We start from the raw sequence: 23,460 nt of genomic DNA on the forward strand, positions 1-23,460 counted from the left end.
AGAATCTACAAAGGACTCAAAAATCTAAACAGTAAGAAGTCAAACACCCCACTCACAAAATGGGGCAAGAAATCAACAGGCAGTTCACAGAGGAAGAAATACAAATGGCAAACACACACTTAAGAAAATGTTCATCATCCTTAATCATCAGAGAAATGCAAATTAAAACAACTATGAGATTCCACCTTACCCAAATAAGGATAGCAAACATCAAAAAATCAAACGAAAATAGATGCTGGTGAGGATGTGGAGAAGCAGGAACACTCATCCACTGTTGGTGGGAATGTAGGATGGTACAACCACTTTGAAAAGCAATATGGAGACTCCTGAAAAAGCTGACTATAGAGATACCAACAAACCCATTTATTCCCTTACTGGGCATCTACCCTAAAACCTTCAAACCACAGGCCAGAGATTTGCTCAACCATGTTTGTAGCAGCTCAATTCATAATAGCTAAGAGCTGGAATCAACCCAGATGTTCATCACTAGAAGAATGGATAACTAAGATGTGGTATATCTACACAATGGGATTATATACAGCAGTAAGAAAAAATGACACAAAGAAATTTGAGGAAAAGTGGTTGAACCTGGAACAGATCATTCTCAGTGAACTTACCCAATCACAGAAAAAAAAATCGCCACATAGTCTCACTCATCTACACCACCTAACCTGAATCTACCCAAGATACCTTATATACCCAGCAAGCACCTCATGGACTAGACACTAGGAGAAATGGGGAGGGAGGGGAGGGCATCGAAGAGGTGGGAAACACTAATCTAGACCCAAACGACAATGGTACCATTAAATTCTACTTCCTAAAATGCAGACCAAATGGCTGAACCTTCATCAGACCCTTACAGGAAACACCTGAACCACAAGACATTGGAGAGGGTAGGGTCAAGTCTAACCTAAATCTTCTACATCTTCCCTCCTGCCCTCTCCCCCTCTCCCCTTTCCTCTCTAACTCTTGTATATTAGTTATCTTTTTCCTCATTTTCTTAGTGGGCAATGACCTGTAACTCCCAGTACCAGCATGGGACTATCATCCACAATGTGCTTTTGATCAGAGAAACCTACAAGGTTTCCTAAAAAGATGACAGATTTCTGTCAGAGTACTTGATGACCCACCAAAGGTCAGTGGTAAGACCCTATTGCTGAATACTCCATATGCAGCCGACACATGGAACGGCATGGCTGGAAGCCAGGAGAGAGTCAGTCCCCAGACAGTCAGTATGTCTAGTGATAGAAGGTGCTACATGGATGACTGGGGGAAATGACCAATATCTGTCCAAGGAACTCATAGTCTAACCTACTTTGCAACAAATAACCTGTTGTGATGCCCACACCAGTGCAATAGTGGCACACAGCCATGGTGAGGAACCAACTGCTCTTGATTTGGCTAACTGATCCCCTCAGTGGTACAGGACCCATAGCTGGAGCTGGGAAACAAGTCAGAACCATATCCAAACATAAGCCTGCTCTCCAATATCAAGCTACCATCAATCATGGGCTACAAGATGGCCTACACCTATTAAACTCTCTACTAAAAAAGTAAGGGTTATCTCATTTGTCCTGGTGCTAACTTACTCTCCACTGGAGAATCTGCTTCTCTTTTTCAGATAGATACAGATCCTAAGGAGAGAGCCACCCCATCATACCTCAAAAAGGCCCCGACTGAAACTAAGGAAAATTGGCGAAACAAGCAAGGACACTGTTTTCCTGATGAATGGGATACCAGCACAAGGGGGAAGGAGACCAACAGAGAAAAATCAACTCCTACCAAATTAGAGAGCCAGAGCCTCAGAGGCCCCCAACACCTCAGCACTGAAGCAGACCAAAAATGAACACAACATGCCTCAGGGAAATTTTGCAGAAGAGGGGGTAGAAAGAATGTCAGAGTCACATGTTGGGTCATGATATGCAGAGACACTTATCGTACCAATAACTGTGGGCTAACTCCACAATGCACGACCCATATACATCAACAAGGAGGTTCCATTGGGAGGGGGTAGGTCACAGATGAGCCTAATAATGGTACCAAACTACCTTTATTTGCTGAATAGAAAACTAATTTAAAAAAAAAATAAATAAAATTTTAAAAAAAGGCAAGTCAGACAATAGCCAGGAAATACCTCAAGACAGGCCCTCACCCCAGACCAGCTTCAAATCAAAATACAGGTTTTGGTGAGACAGTGATTTCTCCAGAGAACTGGTCAGGGATGGAAAGAAATCCCCTTTTGTCACTCTGTATGACTTGGAGGGTAATAGCTGTGTGTCATCTTGAAAGAAAATCATTATTAAAAACTGAGCTAAGGCAGGTGTGGTGGTGCATGCCTTTAATCTCAGCACTAGGGAGGCAGAGGTAGGAGGATCTTCGTATGTTTGAAGCCACCCTGAGACTACATAATGAGTTCCAGGTCAACCTGAGCTAGAGTGAGATCCTACCTCTAAAAACCAAAAAAATAAATAAATAAGCATCTGAGCTGCCCCAAGGTCCTGAGAACAGGCAACAACCACAGAACATGAAGCGTTCATTTGGCCTGCCACATGAAAAGTGTGGAGAGCAAGAAGGATGAGGAGGAGGGTGCAGATGGCTGGAATCTATCTCAGGTGGGAAAGTAAATAAGGATAGAGAGTCCTCAGTGAGTGGGAATATATCTCATCAACTGAGAATAATCAGAGAAAATGAAATAATCATTAAGGAATCTTTACGATACTAATTTCATGACTCATACAGTTATAGTCTCATAATTTCTATTGTATATGATGTGCATATCTACTAACTAAATCTTATCTAAAGTACTCAATATGTTTCTATCATAAAATGAAACACCTGAATGTCATATTTCAGGTCCCTGTGCATCTTATCTCTTAATATTTTCTGCTTTGTAACAAATTTACAAAAAAAATCTATATTACTTTTGCAAACACTTTTCAAGTTCAACAAAATCATACTGACAATATGGAACCAATACAAGTCAACACCATTATTTCTTCACTGACGCTTGCATTTTACATTTCTCAGACACTAAATGTTTAAAGAAGTAATTTCTAGTATTCACCTAATTAGTACTCAGCTTATCATTAGCACACTCTCATTGATACACCTCCTCTCTCCAGGGACATTCTAATTCAGCTTTACTGGAAAAATCCCCTGTGTCTGTTTTAAGGAGATAAAAACAGATAAACCTAAAATTCTTCTTTTGGAAAGAATATGTGGAAAACCAATTTTTCTAACTGAAATGTGCATATTGAAGTTACAACCCAACTCTCTTTCACAAGAGTTACTGGCTGCCAAGTTTCAAAAAATGGTATTAATAGGTTTTCCTATTAAGTATGGTCAGGACCTTGTTCTTTTTTATGGAACTTTTGGGAAACATGAGATACCAAGTTCGTGGTCTTGGGTCATACGACTTGGATTAGCCCTTTTCTGCCACTTTTGAAAGACCTCCTGTTTTGTGCATGCTGGTGCAGCACTCCCTCCACGGTGCTGATGACTCGTTCTCACCCTTGCTTTGTCCTTTCCTCCTTACCCACTCAGAGCTTCACTTAGGTAACAAACAAAACACAGGCTTTATCACCTCTTCTTGCCTTCTTTGCTGTATTGTTTCAAAAATCTTCACATTGATTATTTTTTCCTGCTTTCCCTTTCTGCTCCTTTAATTGTTTTTCTTCATTTTCTTCCTTCACTTCCTCCCTCTTCTCCCTCTCTCTCTCTCTCCCTCCCTCCCTCCCTCCCTCCCTCCCTCCCTCTCTCTCTCTCTCTCTCTCTCTCTCTTTCTCTCTCTCTCTCTTTCTCCTTCTTTCCACCACAGCTTGCAGTTTCCTGAGTCTTACCCACATTCCAGCAAAGCACAGTGGTCTCGGGATCTGAATATCAGCGTGTAACCAGGTCTGTTCCCACAGCTTTTAGCTTTACTTCTAAATAGTAACTCACTGCCAGAGACACTTTTACTCAATAAAAAAGCTTGTGCAGTACTATCCAAATTTCAGACTTAATGTGAATTGACCAATGAGGAATGTCCAGTGAGCTTTTGCCACTGATTGGGACTCCCAGATTTTCCATTATGCCAAAGGTTTATTAGTTCACAATTCCCAGAACATTTTGCCTTCTTTGCTCAGTCCTGCTTGTAGTATTTTCTCCTGGAAGCCCATACTACATCATCATCCTATCAGAAATCCCGCAATTTAGAAAGCCTTTCTGTCGGATTTGTTGACACAATACATACATACATATATAATTGTATGTAGACTAGTCATCTTGCCTAACTTCAGTGTCACACTACAGAAGTGTACTGTTATGTAAGAAAATCAAAGGTAGACATGGGGTAAGAAATGTGTGCAATGTTTCGGAAGCAAAACATTTATAGGTCCATGGGGTCTGAGCTACTCAGCTGTGACCAGATGATATAATTGTAAATATGTTTTCCATTTTGTGTCTCACTGTTAGAATCTTATCTAAAATGTCAAAATTCATCTTCATAATTCAATAGGGACATACTATAAAGTTTTATAAACTTTGGAAAATGCTGAGTTTGTTTCTTTAGTTTATAAATATTGGTTTTGATGGTCCTGATTCATTTGTCAAATTATTAATTCTTTATCTAGGCAAAAGTGATTTCAAATATCTTTAAAACTTAAAAGTAGCAGCTATAGTGTTTAATTTTCAGAAAATCAAAACATATCTATTGAGATGGTGGTTTTAACAATGACAATATTTTATATTTTAAGTATTTCTATAGTTTTCATTCATAGATAATATTTTTAAAAAAATTAAAGATGTGTGGGGGCATAGTTTTCATATACTAATACATTGATTGCACCCATCAAGGAAATACGTCAGGATTAAGTAGCTACAGATTAAAGGCAGTTGCCATACATAAGAATTTGTGGTTGTATGAGTTGAAATGTGTGGTGGTTTGAATAGATGGCCCCCAATATATTCAGTTGTTTATTTGTTTGTAGATTGCATCTGCAGCCACCTGGATGGAGGCAATGTCACTGGATGGCTCTTAAGGTGTGATGGTAGGTTTCAGATTTCAATCTAAAGCTATGCAAAGTGTGCCTAGCTGGAGTTCCTGAAGTGTGCTATGGCTTTTGACCTTTAGGCTTGTACTTCTCTCTCTCGGCTTGGACCTGTGAAGGCAAGCCAGTTTCTTCTGCCATTATGGATCTTCCCCTGGATCTGTAAGCTTCAATAAATATCCCTTCCTCCATAACTGTGTCTGGTCTGGAAGTTCATCTCAGCGAACCTAAATCTGTCTGCTGCAAAATGTATTTTTAAAACTCAGTACAATTTCTTGGCCAAATTTTTGCTTTATTATAGATCTTACTTGATGTGATAAAACAAAGATAAATCACATAAAATGTTGTTAAAGCTTACCCTAAACTTTCTAATTCCTTGTTTCTTGTTTCCATTTATAGCCCTGACAGATTACAAAAAGAAATGAAAAATCACACCTCAGTGAATGAGTTCATTCTGCTAGGACTAACAGATGACCCAAAGCTAAATATTTTGATTTTTATATTTTTATTTCTCACTTATATACTGAGCATGACTGGAAATCTGACCATTATTACCCTCACTGTGATAGATTCACATCTCAAAACACCCATGTATTTCTTCCTTAGGAATTTCTCTTTTCTAGAAATTTCATTCACAACAGTGTGCATTCCTAGGTTCCTGGTGAGCATTGTGACTGGGAATATGAGCATCTCCTATAACTCTTGCATGGCCCAGGTGTTTTTCTTCATCCTCCTGGGTTCAACTGAATTCTTCCTTCTGACTGCTATGTCCTATGACCGTTATGTGGCTATCTGCAAACCCTTGCATTACACAGCAATAATGAGCAGTAAGCTTTGCATCCAGCTTGTCATTAGCTGCTGGCTTGCTGGATTTCTCATCATCTTTCCACCTGTGATCATGGGGCTCCAGCTGGATTTCTGTGATTCCAACATCATTGACCACTTCACCTGTGACTCCTCTCCCATGCTGCTCATCTCCTGCACAGACACAACCGTCCTAGAGCTCTTGGGATTCTTCCTGGCAGTATTCACTCTCATGGTAACATTATCATTAGTAATTATTTCCTATCTTTTCATCCTTAAGACAATTCTGAGAATCCCCTCTGCTGAGCAAAGAAGAAAGGCCTTTTCCACCTGTTCATCACACATGATCGTTGTCTCTATTTCTTATGGAAGCTGCATCTTCATGTATGTTAAAACTTCTGCAAAGGAAGGAGTGGCTTTGACTAAGGGTATAGCAGTGCTCAACACCTCTGTTGCCCCAATGTTGAATCCTTTTATTTACTCTCTAAGGAACCAGCAGGTAAAACAATCCTTTAAGAACATGGTCAAAAGATGTGTGTCAGAATTTTGACAGTAAAGAGTTTCACTGTAGAATTTTAGAAAGCACATAGTGTGTGATACCATGTTAGCACTATATTTCTCCATCGACTGTTATACTTGGCTTACTTACCTGGAATGCTTTATTCATCTTTTTCCATTTTGACCTCAACTAGGCACAATTATCATTTTATAATTTGTATGTTCTGACCATGGGTGATTTGATGTTATAAGAGCAACTTTAAAAAGAATGCCATAATTTACTTTGAACAGTAGGTAAGCACCAAATAAAGGTGATCATCAGGCAACGTGTGTGCTTCTGTTTCTCCCTATGTCTCCAATACTATTTTCGAAATAAATATTTCCCCATCCTATTTGATGCATAGGTAATGTGGATGTTGTCTTTTATGATTTTAATGCATGCTTATTAATACTTCTCAAATTCTAAAGATACTGCAAGAACTTTGTTATTTCTATCAGACCCCAAAGCCCTTACCATGAAGCATCTTTAATGAACTCATCTGAAGCTTCTTTGTTTGTTTCTTGAGGTAGGGTCTAACTCCAGTTCAGGCTGACTTGTAATTCACTATTTAATCTCAGGATGGCCTGGAACTCACAGTGCTCTTCCTATCTCTGCTAGGATTAAAGGCATGTGCCACCACGCTAAACTTGAGGCTTCTTTGGAAGAACCTGGATTATTTTCAGCTTCCTCAAAGCCCACCTTCTTTGTGAATATTTCTTGCAGTTCAAACCAATATGTATTCTACCAAACAGGTATTTCTCAAGATTCCTGCCACACTGACAATACCTTAAATTTTTCTCAGTGATTATATGGTTTTAGTCTTTTTAATATTAACATTGTATAGACTTTGGAGAATATGGATTTAAGAATATCTACAATATCCACACTGATATGCACCTTGCCTATAAAGGGTTGTTAATTATTGCTCTAACCTTATGAAAATAAAGATGTGTTAAGCATCCAACCATTTGATTTCTTACTGTCGTTTTCATAAAGCAATGCATAGACACTTGAAATCAATGTACTGTCAGAACACTTTTATTTAATATTTATTCAAATATTCTTCACTTGACTTCTCTTGTCTCCAAATGGAAAAGTTAGTCTTTCTAAAAAGTATTTATAAAAACATGGTTACACATAATCACAAGTAGATGGAAATAGCTCAATGTGCTGGTACATGGATGTTTTTTCTTGTCATTTGTAAATTTTTTGTTGGCATCTATATTTACAGACAATAAATCATAATTCCCTCCCCCCACATCCCCCTTCACAACTCCAGTCTCCATCATATCCCCTCCATCTCTCCATTAGTCTTACTTTTTTTAATGTTATTTTCTTTTTCTCCTATTATGAGAGTCTATTTGAGAGAAAGAGGCAAAGGGAAAGAGAGGGAGAGAGAGAATGGGCACACCAGGACCTTCCGCCACTGCAAACAAACTCCAGACACATGCACTGCCTTGTGTATCTGGCTTACATGGGTCCTGGGGAATCAAACCTGGGCCATTTGGCTTCACAGGCAAATGCCTTAACCACTAAGCAATCTCTCCAGCCCTGGTGGTACATGCTTTTAATCATAGTACCAGGGAGGCTGAGATAAAAGGATGGTGAATTTGAGATCAATGTGTGCAAAACTCTGTCACACACACACACAAAGAAAATTAACAAATTAATTTTGAGATTATGAGTATAACATCCATATAATACTTCCATCAGTATTCCTCAGCTAATTGATTTCCTTCATTGTGCTTTTAGGAAGTATTTTACTGAATTGATGATAATTGCCATTATAACTGGGAATAATATTTTGATCTGTATAAAACATATACATAAATATTATAAGAAATTTTATAATATTATACATATTTTAAAACATTATACTGATCATTGATATTTTAATATTACATGCATAATACCAGTGCAAGCTGAAATTGTGATTATTTTTTATTTGAGTACATAACATAGAACACAACCTACAAAGAAATGAAATAACATGTATTTTTCTAAGATCATAATATTCAAAGAAAAATGAAAAAGAGAAAAGCAGAAATGCAAAAAAGTGCAAATGTAAACTATTACAATTTGTGTGAATGTTATACCTATCTTATATATCATATACTTGATAAGGACCTATATAGATAGATAGATAGATACTTATGTGTATGTGTGTGTGTGTGTGTGTGTGTGTATATATATGTGTGTGTGTGTGTGTGTGTGTGTGTGTGTGTGTGTGTGTGTGTATAATACATATGGCATTAAAAATATTGGGTGAAGTGAAGGAAAATTCTATTCTTTCAATCTAACAAAAAATTACCTGAAAAGTTTATTCTAATAGTCCATAAGTGGAAATAATTGAAAATTGGTATTAATCTTTCCAGGTTGCTATAAATGTAACTATTTCTACATGTGATCCAAAAGAGAGAGGAATTGGGAGTAAAGGGGGAAAGGGAACAAGAGAGATGTGAACCACAAAAGAATTGTATTTGAAACTGTCAGAATAAATGACACATCTCTCTATGCCAACTAAAACTTAATGTAAAAAAAAGAAGTGTATCCATTTCCATCACTAATTGGGTGGTCTTGGACATTTAATGTTAAGGAGCCTTACTGTAGAATTCTTTAAGCTTAAACTAACTTGAGTTTATTGTGTTGCTTGGATGTGTAAATTCATCTTTCCTCAAATTTGAGAAATGTAAAACTTACTTATTCAAGCTTTCCTTTCTCCTCTTTTTCCTTTCCCTTCTGGGCCTCTATCGTGAATCCCGGGTACACTTGATGGTATCCTGATCATATTGCACTCTGGTACTTGTTCTTTGTTCCTTTTCTGTCTCTCCTCTGACTATATATTTTCAAGTGGCCAATCTTCAAATATGGTGATTTCTTTCTTGTTGTTTCTGAAATTAGCTGTCAGAACTCTTTAAGAATCTTTCATGTTAAATGAGCATACTTTTCAGATTCAGAATGTCTATTTGATTCATTTTTATAATTTTTATTAGCTCATGGACATCCTCTACTCTTTCATACGGTTTCCTCACATTCCTTGTCATTCCTTGAATCTAGACAGTTGCCAAAATGTCATGACCTAGTATGTCCAATGCCTGCTGTTTTTCAGAGCCAGTTCTTATTATTGTCTTTCTTCCAGTGACTAGGTCACACTCTCTAATTTCTTATGAATCATTATTGCAGTCTCTGTTTGGATATTACAATGGTCAGCCAATAACATTACAGAGATATTTATTTTAATATTTGAAGCCCAAAAGAAAAAGAAATAGAACTTTCCTGATCATTACTCCTTGGCTCAGGCATTGAGCTCTCCTCCACTCAACTGCCTTCACCTCCACTTTGAAACCTCACCTCTGGCTTGCATGGAACCCACAGGTCGGCCTGCGGTGCAAGCCCAGGGTTCTCTAAGGGCATTCACAAGAACTTTCTGGCCATGGCAATGTATGCGTCACTCCTGCCTCCATGAAATACATGATGGGCAGAGCTGTTATTACCCCCCAAAGTCCCATCCTCAGGCTTTTCATTCTCAGTCTCCTGGATGTGCCCTGTGCTTGCTACAGTCACTATTCTTTGTCCACCCCCAAAACCACAGGAAATGTACATGTTCAAAGCTTTCAACAGCCACAATTTATACCTAAAAATGCCACTCCAGCTCAGAAGCAATTAAAAAAAATGGCAAGCTTCACTCCATTCTCTCAGGAAATTAGTGAAAATGAACAACCAAAAATACATCATGCAGAATTCCATTATCCTTTAGGATCAGCAAAGCTGCAAGACCCACAGCTACCACAGGGCTGGAGAATAGGGGGTAAAGTGAGAAGACTGCAAAGATTAAATGTTTCTGTGCCAAAATTAGCAACCTTTCCCTCATTTTGCTGGTTTCCTTTGTATTCTAGAGTTCAAAAACTCTAGTACGAGGCTGGAAAGATGGCATAGTGGCTAAGGTGTTGCCTACAGAACCAAAAGACTCCGATTCAATTCCCCAGGACCCACATAAACCATACGTACAAGGTAGCACATGAATCTGGAGTTCGTTTGCAGCAGCTGAAGGCCCTGGCACACCCATTCTCTCTCTATCTGCCTCTTTCTCTCTAGCTAATGGTATCTTTAGTAGAGACTAATTTTTAGAATTGCTTTCTCTGTTATTTTTCAGTCACCCAAAATATGAGGTTCTGATTTTAATGATAAATAATCAGATGTTTTTCTTTTATGAATTTTTCATAAACTATTATCCCTAACAAAATGGATATCAGCATTCTCCAAATGGATGTTTCCTAGAGGTGCAATTCAATATATTTTCTTTGAGGTGCATCTTAATATAAAAGAAAGAAAATTATCACCAGGAAAATGAAAGACAACAAACTTTGGCAAGGATATGTAAGAATAAGACCCCTCATATATTTCATATGGGGATGGAAATTAGCCCAGTCAGTATGGAAATCAGTCTGGGGTTCCTTGAAAACTGAATGCTGAACCATCAAGTAATTCAGCTATGTACACATCTCCTGGGAAAATCCCTAAAGGAACCCAAGCCAGTATCAACAGAAATACCTGCATATTCATGCTTATCTTCATTCTGTTCACAGTCATCAAAGCATGGAATCAGCATAGATGGCCTTCAATGGAGAATGAATTTTTAAAAATGTAGTAGCAGGCTGGAGAGATGACTTAGCTGTTAAGGTGTTTGCCTGCAAAGCCTAAAGACCCAGTTTCAATTCCCTAGTACCCATGTAAAGCTAGATGCACAAGATGGCGCATGCATCTGGAATTCATTTGCACTGGCTGGAGGCCCTGGTGCTCCCATCCTCTCCCTCCCTCCCTCACTTTCTCTCTCTCTCTCCCTCTCTCTCTCTCAAATAAATAAATGAAATAGTTGATAGATAAATAGAATATAGATAAAGGATATATAGTTAGACACATAGGTAGATAAACATGTAGATAATTTAGCCATAAAGAATAATGAAATTATGTCATTTGCAGGAAAAGAACCAGAACTAGATGTTATCATGTTAAGTAAAACCAGATAGAAAGACAAATGCCCCATGTTTTCTCTCATATGCAGAATCTACATAAAAATTAGACTCAGAAATAGAAGGGGGACTATTTAAGAAAAGGAATGGAACAGTGAAGTGGAGGTAAAGACAGGGAGATGGGGAATGAATCTGATCAAGTACATTATGTACATTTATAAAAATTATATAATTAAATTTATTTTATACAATTATTATATCTAATAAAAAATCAAGAGGGAAAGAAAATAAAGGAAATAAAAAATATAGTTGAATACCAGTAAGTGTATCTACTATTCAAAGTTCAGGAATTCTGTGACTGATATTAGTACATAAGTGATATAGCTTCTTCAGCTATGCTCAACACATTATGATTCATTAGGTCTGATAATATGAGAGGACTATTTTCTATAATCATGACTTCCAGCCCTACAAATGTGGCCTATTGTTCAAATTGACAAACACTATTTTAGCTCTGATTGTCATTGTACAGTTTGGACCACATGAGCTGACATTCCCATGATTTAAAATCCTTAATTTATTGGAAGTGTAGAGTTTGTCATGCTAATAACTTATACCTACATTAAACTATGAAATAACCAATCTATGTCATACTTTTCAAATAGCCTCCTTATATCAAAATTGCTATGTATTTACTTTAAGAAGTCTGTAATACTTCACTAGTTCACTCAACTCAAACACATATTCTTTCCAAAAGCCTAACCTTAAAATTATTTCATCTTTATACTACAAAATCTTGAATTGGTATTTTTATGACACAACTATGTTCCAACATTATGATCATATTTTTTTCTCATTAAAATTACTAGAGAACCAAGGTAAGTGTCTTTTCATTAAAAACAGTAATTGGGAGGATAATTTGAAACAATTACTCAACAAGCAATCTTTGTTTCAACAGTCATTCTCTTTTCTTGATGTGAAGCCTGACATCATAGATAAAATTCAACATAGTGGTTCCCACAGGAACTTAAGTAAAGTACTATCAATATTAATTAATCAAAGATGCACTAAATTTTCTGTCTTCAGGAATGCACATATTATGTTTCCCTCCCAGTCAGACTCCTCTAACCTTATATCCTAAAACACATAAAAATGGCTTTTGGAAAGATTTTTGGAAAACCTATACGACTGAACAGTGTTGGGAAAATAACAAGATACAAAGCATTTAAATGTCATGAAAAAAAAAAAGTGGGAAGTATGGTGAACAGATTGTTCTCACCCTTACCAATTGGGTTTAAGACTGAGAAATAGATGGTTTATAACAACAGAAACCTGAACAAAATATTAAATTTTAATGATTGAGTGAATGTACAAAAATGAATTAGTCTGATAGTGAATGTACAAAAATAAATTAGTCTTATAAAAAGAGTAAAATTGAAGGGGCTGGGGAGATAGCTGTCAGTAACAGCTTGCCTTGCAAGTATGAGGACCTGAGTCTGGCATGCTTGATAAATTTTAAGCCAATGAAAAACTCTGTCTTCAAAAAGGTAGCTGGGATGGAGAGATGGCTTAGTGGTAAAGGCATTTGCCTGCAAAGCCAAAGGACTTAAGTTCAATTCTCCAGGAATCATGTTAGCTAGATGTACAAGGAGGCTCATGTATCTAGAGATTGTTTTCAGGGGCTAGAGGCTCTGGTGCTCCCATTCTCTCCCTCTCCCTGTACCTGCCTATTTCTATTTCTGTATCTCTCTTTCTCTCTAATAAATAAATATAAATAAATTTTTTAATTTATTTATTTGAAAGCGACAGACAGAGAGAGAAAGAAGCAGATAGAGAAAGAGATGATGGGCGCACCAGGGCTTCCAGCCACTGCAAACTAACTCTAGGCACGTGTACCCCCTTGTGCATCTGGCTAATGTGGGTCCTGGGGAATTGAGCCTTGAACCAGGGTCCTTAAGCTTCATAGGCAAGCACTTAACCGCTTAGCCATCTCTCCAGCCCAGTTATTTTTAAAAGGTAGCTGGTACTACTCAGTATTACTAGGATCTATCAGGATAGAATAATACAGAAAAACATATACACGGATGGATCCCTGGAGTTAAAACAAACCCCTACATCTTGATACACACACTAATCATGGTTGCATAGTTATCATCCAGTTATTATTTTATGTTTTTCATGCATCAAATAAAATTGAACCTGAATCTTTGTTAAACAATAGAAATTATTTAGTAGGAAAAACTGTGGATGACATCTTACACATAGATACAATTTATGTAACCATGAAACTTGTATATACAATTGCCTCATCAATTAACAGGGCCCACCAGGAGGAGGATTGGGCACAGGGAAAGAGTTATGTTCATCTCTTCTACAATAATAAATATAAACAGAGATTAAAATCATATGTATTATGTTTCATGCTATTTGATTATTAATATTGTCATATTATAAATAATTATATTACTACTAATCATATAGCATAAAACATCACAATCTTCATTCTAACATATCTCTTTTTCCTGTACTTGTCACAACTTGATAGTAAAAAAAATTACCAGACCATTATTTGATAAAGGAGCACTTGATATATAAAAGCTGTTATGCAAAAACTATCTCTTTTCTGGTTTTACTTATTGCTTGTCTGTTTTTAATTTTTTTATTTATTGACATTTTAAATTTTATTTTATATATTATAACAGGTTATATACTATCAAATATATTCAGTCTCAGTTAAATCAATCTCAATTATTTAATTGTTTATAACATTGACTTCATTTGAGAAATCAAATTGGGGAGGTGGAGAAATTGCTTAGTAGTTAAGGCACTTGCCTGTCAAGCCTAAGGACTCAGGTTAAGTTTAAGTACCCACATAAGTCAGATGCACAAGCTGGAGTATGGGTCCCTGAATCCTCAGGGCCACAGTTCCCTGAAGGCATCCAGGCAACCATGGAGAGCAGGGTCTTGAGCAGCCATGAATGCAACGAAAGAACCACTTTTGGGAGCCAGTTTCAGTGAACAGCTCACTTTATTTGTCAATTCCTTCAATCAACTCATCTCACCCCATAATTAACTATCTTTCTTATACAACAATTAAGAGAAACTACACCAAATTGACCAAACCTATTACTCATTGACAAGCAAGTAATCTAGATTAAAGACAATTTTATGTCATCAATACCTCTAACACATTTGGAATGCTTTTATTAGGAGTAACTAAGGCAAATTTTGTTTCCATCTTGAGGCAGCCTGGCCTAAAACTCTGGTCAGTTTCTTCCTTCTTTTAAGTAACAGGACATTACAATCTTTATTAAATACCTGGCAAATTATGAGTCACCATCTCAGAGACAATTCTGTTGTTTTTAATAATCCTCTATGTAAGTTGAAGTTGAGCTAGAACATAAACTCAGTAATTATATTTATGATATCATGTAACAAATTATGGCATTGTTTATGTAGAATTTCAGCTTATCATAGACTTTAGTTAAACATGAACTTTTTTTCTGCTGTCTCATGGTGCCGGTGCAGCAGGCAGCAGCTGGGCAGGGCGGGAGCTCACATACACCTTTGGATCAGCCCTGCCCTGCTGCTGCGCTCTCACCTGGGACCAGGTCTGGTAGGCATGGAGGCAAAGGCAGAGACATCTAGCTGCTTGCCAGACCAGAAAGGGAGCCTCCTGAGTTTTGCCTCACAGAGCTGGCTTTGCAAAGGGGAAAGGAATGGAGGGACCTGGGCCACTGTGACTGCTGAGGCATGAGCCATTTTGGAGAGCTTGTGCAGCTGGCTTGCAGTTTTGCCACTGCCCTAGTGGAGAAACTAGAAAAGAGATGACAAGTGAGTGAAGGTAAATTTCCTTCCTGAACTTTTCATTTCCTAGCCAGATAAGTTATGCAGGTCCACGTGTCTGGGTCACATGGATTCCTCCCAAAAGGAGCTGGGCTCTCTTTGGGAGAGCTTAATTCCCCTAACTTTCAGGAGAGCCCTTAATCCATGAATCTGTGATTCCATCTGGCAGGAGGCAATGTTGCCCATGATAGAAAAAGAGTGGAAATGCCAAGACCAGAGGACAATGTTCCCAAGGGCTGAATACCACTGTGGGGGATTCCCCAATGGTCCAGACGCAAGCCTGTCAACAAGTTTAAGAGACCAGCAACCCGCCCTACAGGCTTTTAAGAGATTGATGCATTACCCACTTAGTCAAATAAATACAAGGTTTTTGCCAATGCTCAATGGGCTGTCAGTGTCCAGGCAGAGAATGAGACTGGCCTTTAGTCAATGCCAAAGAGTGGCCTCCGCCAAGAGACTGGTCCCTCACAATAACATGAACCAAAAATAAAGGAGGAAAAAGAGAAACCTGCCAGCCCTTAAAAATGTGGAAGCACTACCACATGGGCTGATATCTCCCAGTCCCTCTGGAGAGCACTCATCTATCCTGGCATATTTCAGAGGGTCCCTGTTTGGGTGCTTGCTGTGGGTCCCTGGATCCTCTGGGCCATGGATCCCCAAAGAGGTCCTGGAAACTATGGAGAGCAGGGTCTTGAGCAGCCATGAATGCAATGAAAGAACTGCTTTCAAGAGGCATTTTCAGTGAACAGCTCATTTTATTTGTCAGGGAAATGGGTTTATAAGTAGTTGAGAGCAGAAAGAAGACCCTAAGGAGATTGGTTAGTTCAAAGGTTGCTAGCCAATGTGTAGGGATGTTCATTCCAGCATGTAGGGAGAGAGTCAGGTGCAGCGCATAGGGTGAAAGTCAGGTGCTCTACATAGTGGCAGGAAGAGGGTCACAGGGAGATGGGCTGTGTGAAGGCTGCTGGCTGAAAAGGAGTTTCCTAGGCAATTGGCCAAATGTCACAGGGTTATGGGCAAAGCCTAAGTTCAAGTGTGTCTTCCTTGGAAAAGAAGTGGCCTCCTGTAGCCTGGGGGGCCCCTAGCCATGCCTGGCAGACAGCTCAAGCCCATCTCCTGAAGGCTCCAGGCTGTGCCTGGCAGTGCCCGACAGTGAAGCATGTGTCTGGAGTATATTTGCAGTGTCTAGAAGCCCTAGTCACCTAGTCACCCATTCATACTCATTCTCTCTTCCTCTCTCTCTCTCTCTCTCTCTCTCTCTCTCTCTCTCTCTCTCTCTCTCTCTGTGTGTGTGTGTGTGTGTGTGCGCGCGCATGTGTGCTTTTCTACCTCTTTCTCTCAAATAAAAATAAATAAATAAAATATGTTTTTATAAAATGGAATGGTATACTATTTCCTTGTTTATTAATAAAGGATAGCAATATGCTTGGATCAGTTTCAATCAGAGAAGTGCTAATAGTATCAATCATACATTATGATACGAGGATGGATTTCCTTGAATTTTCTGTAATCATGAAATTTTCTGTTTAATTTAACATAAATCAGAAAAATGATCAAATCAAAACTCAAAAATAACCACACTAATGACAATGTTTTAGTTTTGTTTTCATGTCATTAAGTTTTCAACATTATTCTATATGGTTTCTATAATCTCTAATTTTCCTCAAGCACAATGAAGCTAAACATTTGTCATCATCACTTTTCTAACTTCCAAGAAGTTCTGAATGTTAACTAAGTCAGAAAAATGCAGCAGAAGTATCAAAATTGAGTTTTGAATATATTTTAGCTGATAAAATACAGGTTAATCATTTCCCTTACTTACAAATCTGGCTACATATAGAGTAAGAACACTGTGAAGATATTAGAAATCATATGAAGAGTTGATGTTCTTCCATTATTCACAAACCAATCAGAATTCAGAATTTTGCTATGTCAAATAAGGCATCCATTAAGAATTTATTCTTCTGGGACTTACAGATGACACAGACTTAAAAATTGTGATATTCTCCTTTATGTTGGTCATGTACTTACTGCTAAGTGGAAACTCACAAATATTCATTCAAACTCCCTTCCTTTGCATTTATTGCTTGGAAAATTCTCTTTTTTTTTTTCATTTATAAGAACTCATTTGCTTTTTGTTGACAATATATAGATAGTTTAAATTCTAGAAATTCTTTTAGAACTTCATTATTAGTGAAATGGGATATATATATACATATATATATATATATATATATATATAGAGAGAGAGAGAGAGAGAGAGAGAGAGAGAGAGAGAGAGAATCTTACCCTAGCCTGGGCTGGCCTTGAACTCACAGTTATTCTCCTACCTCTGACTCCAGAGTGCTTGGATTAAAAACATGTGCAACCATCAAAATCAGCAGGAGATTTTTTAAATAGTTATGTACACAGTGTGTATACAGCCATGTTGGTACCATCATTAGCCTCATCCCTGTCCTCCCCCCACTCTGAAGGGACCTTCCTTGTTGGGGAATGTTGGTCATGCACTGTGGGATTAGCCATTAGTTCTGGATAAGAAGCAATGTGTCTGTGCATAATGTCCCAACATGTGGCTCTAATAATCTTTCTACCCCCTCCTCCATGAATTTCCCTGAGCCATGTTGGGTTCATTTTAGGTCTACTTCAGTGATGAGGTCTTGGGAGCCTCTATATCTCTGGATATCTGGTTTGGTAGGAGTTGAGTGCTCTCTGTGTCTATCTCCTTCACCCTTGTACTGGTACCAGGTTCACCAAGAAAGCATCACTTTTTCCCATTTGCCCAATTACTCTATGGTTTCAGCTTGAGCCCTGGTGAACTGCAATGGACTGATTCTATCCTCAGGTTCTGTGTCCATCTGAAAAGAGAAGCAAATACTCCAATGGAGTCAGCACCAGATAAATTGAATAACCATTATTATTTTAGAGAGAACTTACTAGGTGTAAGCCCTCTTGTACCCCATGATTGGTGGGAACTTGATAATAGAGAGCAGGCTCATTTTTTGGATATGGTTCTGACTTGATTCCCAGAACTAGCTATGGGTTCAATTCCACTGAGCAGATCCATTAGCCAGATCAAGAGCAGTTGGTTACCCACCATGGTTATGTGCCACTATTGCACTTGTGTGAGCATCACATCAGGTTGTTTGCTGCTGAGGAGCTTATACCACAAGTTGGTCATTTTCCCCCAGTGGCTCATGTAGCACCTTCTGGCACTAGATGAGCTAACTGTCTTGGGACTGATGCTCTTTCAGATTCCAGCCATGTCCATACCAACAACATATGGTGTCTTTGGCAGTAGAGTCTTACCACTGACCTTTAGTGGGTCATCAAGTACTCTGACAAAAATCAGTCTTCTTTTGGGAAACGTACGTCTCTCTGATCAACAGCTCATTGTGAATGTTAAACACATGCTGGTACTGGGAGTTATAGGCCAGCACAAGGAAAAGAAGGAAGAAACAGATAGGTAACATAAAAGGGAAAGAATGAAGAGAGAGAATATGAAAGACAGGAGATGATTAAGGTTAGTCTCTCCAGGGCCCTGTGGTTCAGGTGTTCCCTCTAAGGACCTAATGAAGGTTAAACCATTTAGTATGTCTTTCAAGATATAGGATTTTATGGTATCAGTTCCATTTGCGTCCAGTTTTGTGCCCCCCCACATTTAACCCCACCCTCCCTATTGTCCGATCCTCGAGATGCCTATTAGGTATGTCAGCATCTCGGGCAGATTCAAGTTAGGAGCCACAGATGAGTGAGACCATGCAATTTTATTTCTGTGATTGGGCAAGTTTGCTGAGAATGCTCTGTTCCAAGCTCAACAATTTTCTTCAAATTTCATTGTGTCATTTTTCCTTACTGCTGTGTAGAATTCGATCATGTAGATATACCACATCTTGGTTATCCATTCATCTAATGATGGACATGTGGGTTGATTCCAGTCACATCAAAAGCATTATCCACCTTGATCAATTAGGCTTCATCCCAGGAATGCAGGGATGGTTCAACATATGGAAACCTGTCAATGTAATACACCACAGAAATAAGCTTAAACACAAAAACCACATGATCATTTTGATAGATGAAAAAAGGCCTTTGACAAAATACAACATCATTTCAGGATCAAAACATTGGAGAGAATAGGCATGGATGGCTTATATCTCAACATAATGAAGGTTATATATAAAGTTCCTAAAGTCCAAATAATACTTAATGGGGAGGGACTGAAGGAATTCCCATTGAGATCAGGAACAAGACAGGAATGTCCACTCTTACTTCTTTTCTTCAACATAGTACTGGAAGCCCTAGCTCAAGCAATAAGACAGGAGAAAGAAATAAAAGGGATACAAATTGGCAAGGAAGAAATTGAGTTAGCCCTATTTGCAGATGACATGATTCTATACATAAGAGAGCCAAGAACCTCCATCTCATTACTCTTAAAGGTGATTAACTCCTTCAGCAAAGTAGCAGGATACAAAATCAATGCACAAAAATCAGTAGACTTTCTATATGCAAAAGACAAAGATACAAAGAAACAAATAAGTGACATTGTCCCATTTTTAATAGCAATGAAAAAAATAAAATACCTTGGAATAACATTAACCAAGGATGTGAAAGACCTATACAATGAAAACACAAAAGTGAAGATATTTTTAAAGGACTTCATTCTGAGTAAGTAAGTACAAGGTGTTGTAACTGAAATATCTCAAATTGACAGCCTGAGTCTCTTTAGCAACAATTTCTCTCTTGGAAATTCCATTTATGATCATCTGCATTCCTAGAATCTGATCAGCATTGCTACAAAAGACATACTGTTTTCTATCAAGCTTGAATGACACAAAGATTTTTTTAAAATTTCTCTGGAATAAACATTTGTTTTATTCTGGTTGTCATAGGCTATTATCATTAGGTGGCTATCTGCTAACCTCTCTGCATCACACAACTACCATAAGCAACAAAGTCTGCAATCATCTTTTAATCATGTTAGTAGTTTTATCATCCTTTTTCCAACTGATTATGGACCATTCACTGGAATTCTGCAGTTACACTTCACCTGTGACTCCTCTCCCATGCAGCTAGTGTTTGCACAACACCAAAGTTCCAGAGATTGTGGAATATTTCTATCAGAATTCATACTCACTCTTGGTCATGTTGGCCTTGATGATTCTCTCCTACAAGCTCATCCTGAGAACAGTTTTGAAGATCCCCTCCGCCTAGCAAAGTAAATAGGCCTTTTCCACTTGTTCCTTTCATATGATTGTAGTTTCCATTTCTTATGGAAGCAGCATATTTGTGTATGTCAAAACATCTGTAAAAGCTCTAAAAACATTTGTGGCTCTAAGCAAAGGGGTAACAATACTTAGCATCTCTGTGGCTTCCATGCTAAATACATCCCTTTTATTTATATCTGAAGCAACCAGAAGATAAGACACTCCTTTAGGGGCTTCACTAAAATATGTTACTCAACAGTTACTCATGATAAAATATGTAACTAGGGCTGGAGAGATGGCTTAGCGGTTAAGCGCTTGCCTGTGAAGCCTAAGGACCCCGGTTCGAGGCTCGGTTCCCCAGGTCCCACGTTAGCCAGATGCACAAGGGGGCGCACGCGTCTGGAATTCATTTGCAGAGGCTGGAGGCCCTGGCGTGCCCATTCTCTCTCTCTCCCTCTATCTGTCTTTCTCTCTGTGTCTGTCGCTCTCAAATAAATAAATAATTAATTTAAAAAATATGTAACTAAAACTACAAAAAAATCATAAACAGAGCTGGAGAGATGACTTAGTGGTTAAGGTGCTTGTCTGTGAAGCCGAAAGACCCATGTTCAACTCTGTAGACCCCATGTAATCCAGATACACAAGATGACACAAGTGTGCAAGGTCACACATACAACAACGTGGTGCATGTGTCTGGTGTTCGATTACAGTAGCTGGAGGCTCTGGAGTACTAATCTTTCTCTCTCTCCCTCTCTCCCTCTCTCTCTCTCTCTCTCTCTCTCTCTCTCTCGCTTGCACACACACACACACACACACACACACACACACACTTACTCATTCACTCTCACTCTCTGTCATAAAAAAAAGGCCAGTCTGTTGAACTTGCCTCAAAAAAATCATAAATAGAAATTATCTTTCTACAAATGAATAGAGCACAACAAGATTCACAGCTTGTAGAGCTTGCTTCTAGTGATAGATTATACACACTGGACAGCCATCATAGTAAATTGCCTAATATATTACTCATAAATGCTATATAAAGAAGGAAATGCAATATGAGAAAGGGACAGGGAATACAACTTAAATTAAATGCCTTGTTTTACGATTTCATAATCATTTTGAAACTCTTCTCTAATTTACTTTTCTACATTCAAATATATTTTTGAGTCCAAACATTTTAAGACTGTGAGGTATGTCTACAAATATTTAGTATTTGCTCTATAAAGATATATAGTAAACTCTAGGTAGCCTGAAAATAAATGATCCTAAGAAAAGTTCTCAGACTTCTGGGGTAAGATGGCAGAGTAGAAGCTACTCCTATGCGACTCCAAGTAGTAAGTCACAGTAACAAAAGACAGGCTTTATTTTGAAGAGAAAAAAGAATACTGGGAATCACAAAAGTTCTGATACAACAGCTGAAATACACAGTGAAACAGAAAATATATACAAAGAAAAATATGAAGCAGCAGGTAGCTCAGCCACAGCTCCAGCCATCAGCCCCCTAGTTGAGGAAAAGAAGCTGAAACCTAGTTTCAGAATAAGTCAGACCACCCTAGGTGAAAACAGAGTTGTAGCTCTAGCCATAAAACAATTCATTGCTTGCATAAGCCTTAAATCCAGTGTGGGGATTTGGAATGCCAGTGATTCCTCCTGGACAGCAGACCAGTGTAATGGAGAAAAAATCCATTTTATCATTTCACATACCCCAAGAGGGCCATGTGTGTCATCTTGAGAAAGGTGTATTGTTTGAGTCTAAACTACTCTTAAGACCTAAAACAATAATAATCACAAGTGATCCCACTGCAAGGTCATGGATATTCAGGTCATTTTGTCTGGAGGAGTGCAATTTAAGGAGTTCTACACTTCCTTTGGCTCTTACATTCTTTCTTCCACCTCTTCCACAATGGACCCTGAACCTTGGAAGCTGTGATAGAAAAGTTTCTGTGCTGAGCACTCCTCTGTCAATTCTTCTCAGCACTATGGTACTTTCTGAGTCATTCCAGAGGTCATCACCATCAAAAAAGAGAAGTTTCTCTAACCAGAATTGAGAGTAGCATTAATATATAGGTATGAAAATTAAGAGAGGTGCTTACTGGGAACTTTGGTGAGAATAATATGTGCACTTAGCCAGACACCAGCAGATGTTACACTCCTAGGGATCATGACTTCCTGTTTCATAGGTTTTCAGTATAAAGCATGCATTCCCTCCCATTGAGCATGCCTCCAGTCCAATTAAAAAGTGGTTGGTTTCTCCCATAACAGACATGCCACTATTGCACCTGTTGGCTCATTTGGCCTGGCTGACCAAACTTAAGGCTTCTAGTGTCCACAGTTGTTTATTTCCATTGATGATTTCTCTCTTTCCCATGGAGCTGAATGCAGTGTAGCTTTCTCCAGCTTTCTGTCACCTGATCAACATGGACGAAGTTTTCAGCTCAGCTCCAGCAAGATTTCTCTGTGACCTCACAGCCCACACATGTGGAGTCTTCAGCAATAGGGTTTTACCATCTATTCCTAGTGGGAAAACAAAAGCCTTGACAATGGCCTGTAACATTTTGGGGGGCATCAGGGACCTCCCTAGCTAACAACTCATTGAATGGTATCCCATACCTGGCACTGAAAATTTTTAAGTAATGATCTATGGCTTCTGGGTGTGCCGTTGTCCAAAAAGTAGGTTTCTATATGATTTATTAATATCCTCTTGGATTTTGATTAACCTTCTCCCACCCTTCCTTTGCTCAAACTCTTCCCCTGACCTCACATAGGCCTTTCTACCTCCACTAATCTGTTCTTCTATTTACATATACACAACTTACTGTACATTATTTTTTCCTTTATCTAAGGTTATTGGTGAGGTAGTGGGTACCTTAAATTAATACTGATTATATTGCTACATCAGGTACAGTTTTTGTTGTTAATGTTACAGTGGTTTGTTTCTTCCTTTCTGAGTGGTGCTGCATAAAAAACCCTCATCAGAAGGTTCACTAAGAAGAACCCTCCAAAGAGAGAGAGAGAGATCCATGCCAACAGATGCACAGATCACAATATAGAAAAATAAGAAATATGAAAAA

General features: G+C 38.3%; 1 protein-coding gene across 1 annotated transcript; it reads left to right on the forward strand.

Moving 5' to 3' along the window:
- Nucleotides 1-5,448: 5,448 nt before the first annotated feature.
- On the forward strand, nucleotides 5,449-8,643 carry LOC101603142 (olfactory receptor 6C76-like). Its single transcript, XM_004650482.2, has 2 exons — nucleotides 5,449-6,354; nucleotides 8,641-8,643. The coding sequence occupies exons 1-2, from the start codon at nucleotides 5,449-5,451 to the stop codon at nucleotides 8,641-8,643; spliced, it is 909 nt and encodes a 302-aa protein (XP_004650539.2).
- Nucleotides 8,644-23,460: the final 14,817 nt, after the last annotated feature.

The sequence above is a fragment of the Jaculus jaculus genome, chromosome 6 (assembly GCF_020740685.1).
Source record: "Jaculus jaculus isolate mJacJac1 chromosome 6, mJacJac1.mat.Y.cur, whole genome shotgun sequence".
NCBI lineage: Eukaryota > Metazoa > Chordata > Mammalia > Rodentia > Dipodidae > Jaculus > Jaculus jaculus.